The 7,436-nt window shown below is 41.1% G+C and overlaps 1 protein-coding gene across 1 annotated transcript; it reads right to left on the bottom strand.

Annotated features, from left to right (window-relative positions):
* Positions 1 to 709: 709 nt before the first annotated feature.
* LOC101845096 (SNF-related serine/threonine-protein kinase) lies at positions 710 to 7,219 on the bottom strand. Its single transcript, XM_005098717.3, has 4 exons — positions 7,106 to 7,219; positions 4,427 to 5,247; positions 2,972 to 3,087; positions 710 to 2,378 (listed from the first exon to the last, which is right to left on the bottom strand). Exons 2-4 carry the CDS (start codon positions 5,078 to 5,080, stop codon positions 2,144 to 2,146), a joined length of 1,005 nt encoding a protein of 334 aa, XP_005098774.1. The 5' UTR covers positions 5,081 to 5,247; positions 7,106 to 7,219; the 3' UTR covers positions 710 to 2,143.
* Between the last annotated feature and the right edge of the window lie 217 nt (positions 7,220 to 7,436).

The following is a 7,436-nucleotide window of genomic DNA, read 5'->3' on the forward strand; positions in this document are numbered from 1 at the left end:
TTGGTTGAATGGTGTCTGGCTGTTGATTTTGGAGATGTATTTTTGGAATGATTGTCTTTTGCTCTCCCTGAGGCATCTACGTGCCACAGCTCGAGCCTTTAAATAATTGATCTTGTTTTCTATGGTGGTGTTGTTGACGGCTTTTCGATACGCTGCCTTCTTTTTCTTTATAAGAGAGTTAAGGACGATAGATGTTCAATAGGAAAAGGAGCAAACCACACAAGAGCACCCGCCTACCACCCAGTTAGTAAAGTACCGAAGATTAGAGACGTCACTACAGTAACATACAAGGAAAAATAGAGAAAGGGGGCACTGGTGTGTATCGTCCTTTGTGTTTAACACACCCTATTTTAACACCGTAACACCTCTAATCTTCGGCACTTATAACCTAATTGGGTTGTTGCGAGTGCCGTAAAACACTACTTTTTAGTTTGAGTTTTACGGCTCTTGCAACACAATAAAGTCATATAAGTGCTTAAGATCAGAGGTGTTACAAGAAAGTAACAAACAAAAAAGAAGGAGAGATCAGGGCAATAGATATTTGATAAGAAAGAAGGAGCAAGCAACACCAGAGCACCCGCCAAACCATCCACTAAAACACTACAACTAAACAGATTGTTAGAACAGGAGAAAACAACTGAGAACCCACCAAACACCCACTTTCGTTTTTAAAACACAAGACAAACTAACAGAAACCAAACACAAGCGGGGCTGGGCATGGACACGACTAGCATGTTACTTTATTGTTTTAAAAATGCTAAAAATCCAAGAATAACTTTGAAAGACCAATGGCATTTTTTCTTCTACCTGTCAAAAAAATGCAATGCATGTCAGCTAAGAACATTAAAATTAAAATTTGCTCGAGTCCTGCTCCTATAAATAGCCTTGTTTTGAAGGTGCCCCAATCAATAGAACCAGCATAATGTTGCACTTTAAAAACATGTATACAAAGTAGTATAAAAGCTGTTGAATATCTAAAAATTGAAATAAATGCATGTTTTTACATAAAAATTTTAGCCTTATATTCATGCCCGTTTTCTCCACAAAACACACACACACATGCACACGCATACATGTACACAGGTACACGCCCACAACGCACGGTACACATGACACACGAAAAACAGTACACACGCACATAATTCAACGGATCATGTACAGAATTCCAGGGTCACAAAAGATTAGAGAAAAAAGTGACTGAGGGTAGAAATAGATTGTTTTAAGCTGTGAAAAAGATTATGGTGCTTTCTATTTCTAGCGACTTTCAAGCATTAGGCAGATAGAACAATATTTCCGTTTGTTTAGAATCCATTCAAAAATCTAAGATGTTAAACTGTGGGACTTATCAAATTACTACTTATGTTCACTCACAGCTTTGTCCGAGCTGGTAATCAGTTCTTATCTCTAGCATTAACATTAAACACAAGTACATTAGATGCCAAAGGGAAATTAAATAATGGGGAAAGGCCTACTGAACACGAAGAAGTCGCATCTAGTTTTCTGATTTGTTTAAATCCTATTTTTTTGGGTGAAAGTTAGGGACGAGGGAAAAGAGGGGGAGGGGGGGGGATAACAGGGTGTACATGCAAAAATTCAAATCCGTTGAAGCTGCGTCTTTAGCAAAGATCCTGCATAATCAGATGGTTCACTCGCCAAAAAAGCAACCTGGTTTTTTTTTAGACGGGGCAACTGTCGCTGTTTTGAAGTTTTTCGAGAAGAATAGGAATAGCATCCCCTTGCACAAGCAGATCAACTGCTGTTCTTCCATCCACGAAGAGTGGTGAGCGATGGTGACGATAAATCGATTGACTGACTGATTGAGTATTTGTTTTACGGCACTATCGACTTAACTTTTTTGGTCACGATAAATCGAGCTCAAAAAGGCCTATAAACAACTTTAAAGCCCGCAGGAGCTTCACTTGTTACTTTATTCATTCTTAATTTTAATCTATTAAAAAATTACTAAAATCAGGCCATAACATTTTCTTACGACATAACTGTACCCTGATATTTTCATTCTGAATTTTTTCTCTATATTTCCGTAGTCAGCCGTTCGCAAAGCACTGGGCTTTTTTTTAAGGACGTTTTTTTTTCAAAGCTCAAAGAGAGGAGTGAACCATCTGGTAGTGTAGGATCTTTGTCTTTAGCGAGTATACCCAAACCGAAAGGTATAAAATGGCACTACTGCAAGCGGTTGCGGTACAGGAACTGCATTGGGGTTTCGCTTCTGAGCTAGCAGAATGTAATGTGCAGTGGGATCTTGCGGCTGCATTATGAAAATTTGAGTGCTGCGTGGGGTACTCCGGAAATGGTTCTCAAACTGGCCAGAGTCCCAGCGGGCGCAAGGGACAGGGTGGAGAAGTTTCAGAAGGGCATCTCTGGGGGGAAAATCGGTTATGAAAATTGACTTTGAGTTGAGAATTCTATAGTTTTACGGCACTCGCAGTGTTTTAAGGTTATATATGAGCGTGCGACTGTGGTGAATTCTTTGAGTTGAAATAACTCAACATAGTCGCCCGCTCATATGACTTTATGTTGATGCGGGCGCCGTAACATTAAAACAGAATTCAACATGATAACGGCCATTACGTGATAGAGAAAAAACAGGAATGACAAAAATAAGACTTGCCACTGAAACGAAATAGACTATGATTTATGAGAGATTGAATAAATCTTATGTCACAATGATTGACTGAGTGATTGATGTTCGAAATGGCACTATCGACAAAATAATGCCATGTAACCGCCATATTTCCTGTCACGGCCCGTTTCACTGAAAGGGCATATAATATAGATTCTATTTATTTAAAAATTCAGTGAATAAAAAAATTTAATCATCACATTTACAATCGTATAGCAATGTATAAATTGCAATTTTGATGATTCTTTTCAATAAACAAAATTTCCGTTATAAAATCAAGAATCTAATCAAAATTGTAAAAAAAAATAGATATTTTAAAATGAAGCTTACTTGAAATAGGGAACGAGGCTTGTGCAGGTATGCGTAAATGTGAAGGGATCAAAGGCGGTTGATGATAGTTTGAAGACAGTCTTCCACAAAGTGATACCAAAGCTATACATGTCCAACTGAGGGCAGATACATTGATTAATTTTGAGTAATGATACCCTGGTGCACAAACACATGTACAAGAACTCGCAAACACACCAAACACTACACACACCAAACACTACGCACGCGCACACACTACGCACGCGCACACACTACGCACGCGCACACACTACGCACGCGCACACACTACGCACGCGCACACACTACGCACGCGCACACACTACGCACGCGCACACACTACGCACGCGCACACACTACGCACGCGCACACACTACGCACACACACACGCGCACACACACACGCGCACACACACACACGCACACACACACACGCACACACACACGCACACACACACACACACGCACACACACACACACACACGCACACACACACACGCACACACACACACGCACACACACACACGCACACACACGCACGCACACACACGCACGCACACACACACACGCACACACACACACGCACACACACACACGCACATACACACACGCACATACACACACGCACATACACACACGCACATACACACCCAACACTCCACCCAACACTCCACCCAACACTCCACCCAACACTCCACCCAACACTCCACCCAACACTCCACCCAACACTCCACCCAACACTCCACCCAACACTCCACCCAACACTCCACCCAACACTCCACCCAAATTAATGTTAATCCGAGCTTTTCCCGGTTTCCGAGCTTTTCTCGGTTTCCGAGCTTTTCTCGGTTTCCGAGCTTTTCCCGGTTTCCGAGCTCTAGAGTCTGCAGGGTATAAATGGTTATGTGCAAAGATCTTTCTGAAATGTGGATACGTCCAAGCTCAATATAAATGCAATTGTTTATTTTGATCATTATTAATATTATTATCATCAATATAACAACCATTATGACTATCACGACCTTGATGACGACCATGAAGAAGACGGACTGTAACGACCATTATTATGACCGTTATTACATCATTATCATTAGTATGAATGAAATGAAACTCAAAGTCAGCATTTCTAGTATCTCGCTACTAAGAAAAGATATCAAGATATTGAAAATATTTTCAGTTGACCACAGGGCACGATAGCTCATAGACAATGAAATGAGAATGCAATGTTGCACGTGCGACAGTAGTTATAAAGAGGACGTGAATAATTTATATTAATTATTTGAAGATGTCTTTCCGTATGAAAGCAGACTAAATAGGGATAATTACACTGAGCCAGCTATTCTTCTGCATCCCTTAACTGTTTAAAAGGTTAAAATTTCGCTTTCTCTGATCTTTCTACATTTCCGTTTGTTTTCACTTGCTTATTTTAAAATTCTTAATTAAAGCAAAAAGATCTTACCTTGAATGGACAAAACCGGCGTCCTAAGCAGAGCTCTGGCCCATAGTGACCTATTGTGGTATGCCAAGAAGTCACCGAATTCTGTCCTTCCTTCAGCTTCGAGGCTAATCCAAAATCGGTGAGCACCGCCCGTCCATATCCGTCCAACAAAATGTTTTGAGGCTTTATATCCTGGTGAAAGATCCTCTTCTCGTGAATGTACGACAATGCCATACTGACGCCCATGAATATCTTGGCCATTTGGTCTCCGTTCAGCATATATCTGTGACTGAAGTGAAACAGATCCCCTCCGGGATAGTGTTCCATAATGACGTAGCCCAAATTTCCGGATGACGTCACAAGAGCTGTGAACAACTTAGCAATATGTGTATGTTCTAAATTATTCAAACACTTGATCTCAGCGTCAAAGTGCATTCTTTTGATACCTCTATTTGCGGGGGTCTTGTCAACATCCGCAATATGATATTTCTTCACGACCAACTTGTAAGGTACACCTTTCCACGAAGCGAGGAACACTTCGCTGTAGCCACCTTTGCCCAGAGTTTTGATGACGTCGACATCTGACCGGGAGAATAAATCCTCATTGGTGATTTGCGATATATGAGGGGCCGGCATCTTCATGATTTCCGCTCTCGTGCTGTTCATCTTGTCCATAGATCTGTACGCTTCTGGTCCGGGTATTGTGTTGCGGTTTCGGGGATGCCCAGTGAGTATGGAAAGTGTTCTTTTTAGAGCACTTGCTAAATGTATACGGTGGTTAAAAGACGGTGGTTAAAAGCTGACGCACTTTCTATAGATATCGGGACACCTTCCACGGAGTCCTGCAAAACAAGACAAATATAAAAATGATCAATTTTTAGCTTTAGTAAACGTTTTACTGCACTTTCAACACAATACGGTCATATAAGTGCCGAAGATGATGTGTTACAAGAAAGTTAAACAAAAAAAGGAGATAAGGAAGATATATGTTTGATTGAAAAGGAGCAAGCCACACCAGAGCACCAGCCAACGACCCACTAATTACCACTTTGGTCTGGCAATGCTTGACGTACCAGACACGAACGTTTATATCCAAGATGGAGCATATGGCTAAGTGAGAGGGAAGGGAAGAAGAGTTTAGTCCCTGTAGAAGTTCTATGGCACCTGAAAAATAGCTCACATAAGTGGAGACGATATGGCATTACCAGAAAGTAATATACAAAGAAAGAGAGAGATAAGGACCATAGACTTCGGATAACTAGCACACGACACCAGAACGCCCGCTAACCGCCCACGAACAAGGAGTAAAGAAAGAAAAGGATACGGGGACCTATAACGTGAATATGACGTGAGCACAAATCTAAACAATGAGGTGTGATATTTTACAATACGAGGAAATTTTGTGTGAATGTGGCGACAAGAAAAGGCCATTTACTTTTTGCGTTACTCTTTTGTTTTAACTTCGGGAAAAGAAAGTTGGGCCATTCAAGGTGTTCACAGTAAACGTCTATTTCCAAGAAAGCGAGATTAAAAATATACCAACTAATTTGTACCAACTGTAGTGAAAATGCTGAACATCCAGTGCCACCGCTCTAGAATCCCCCAAAAGTGCTCGGCGGCGCTTGCAAAACACACACACACACACGTGCACAAAAGCTCTAAAACTCAGTACCACTACGACAGGCATAAATTTTATTTAAAAAATTGTTTCCCGATGAAAAAGTACCCATGTCGAGATGATTGTGATTGAAGGAGATCGGGGTCGCATGATGTCGGAAGTAAAATTTGCTAGAAAATAGCAGCCCAAATTTGATGACTTCTTAAGCTGCAGTGTCCTTGAAAACTACAAATTTACATTTGTGTGCCTTTGATCAATGTTTTCAGTAAAATTCCACGCAGAAATGCATTTTTAAATTAACGAAATAGGTGTTCCAGTTACAACAAAGAGCGATTGAAATGAGGAAGGTAGGATGGGGTGAATACATTCTAGCAATTTATTATCAAGTACTTGTATTCTCCCTTACAACTTTCACTAGCCATTGAGCTGTTCACATAATACAGACTCATAATCGTGAGATTGTGGGTTCGGGGGGATCGAGCCTCAGCTAGGTTCGACGAGGTGACCTTGGGGAAAGGCACCTTACACGAATTCCCGGGAGGACTTACGTATCGAGCGACCACTATGAGACAAAAGTAGAATAGAGGGCTAAGGGCAGGACTTGGGTTCGGTCTCTTCTTTATTGTATTTGTTGGGAGTGGTCACTCGTTACGGAAGTCCTTCCAATTTCCCACCTGTCTCGGTCCTTTCGGAGATGGACGTTCAACTTGGAGTTACCGCCTCTTAAATAACCTAACAGTGTTAATAGGGGCGTTAAACATATGTGAGACGTGCTGACAAAATTAGCTATATCTAGATCTACTTCTCGCAATCCACAAATAGTGGAGATATTGGCCAAAAATCAACACTAGATCTACAGTCTAATTTGTAGATTTTCTATTGATGCCATATATTTCTTAAGTATAAGATGGCTTTTATCATTTTTTACTTATAAATTGTAAAATCCCCACGTATAAGCATGATGTATCTATTTCCATAGGGCTTGGATCCGAGAAGTAACTCATTTCGTCAGAACGCTTCACATATACTATTTCCATGTAACATAAAACAACCAGGTTTGCCGAGGTAAGAGACATACTTACAGTCCGTACATTCTGGTCCCCCCATCGGAGACCGAAAAAAAAGAAAGTAAGAAGTTTCGCGAGCCAAGATTTATAGAGGCTTCTTCGGCCATGACGCATCCAGATCGTGAGTGAGTTGTAGTAAAACGGCACGTTCAGCACAGTCTGAAACTCCTCACTCTTTGTTATCTGTTTCACCCTGTGCGTGTTCTGCTGGCAAACATTTTGAGTTTTGTTTTGTCACATTTTCTGATTTGTTCGCATGAGAAAGTGCTTGAAGACATACTTTTTAAATATTTGTCCCCTTGCCCCTTGTCCCGCGGCCGAGCGGTTTGAAAGTCAGCATAATATA

This window comes from Aplysia californica, unplaced genomic scaffold (genome assembly GCF_000002075.1).
Source record: "Aplysia californica isolate F4 #8 unplaced genomic scaffold, AplCal3.0 scaffold00192, whole genome shotgun sequence".
In the NCBI taxonomy this organism is placed as follows: Eukaryota; Metazoa; Mollusca; class Gastropoda; order Aplysiida; family Aplysiidae; genus Aplysia; species Aplysia californica.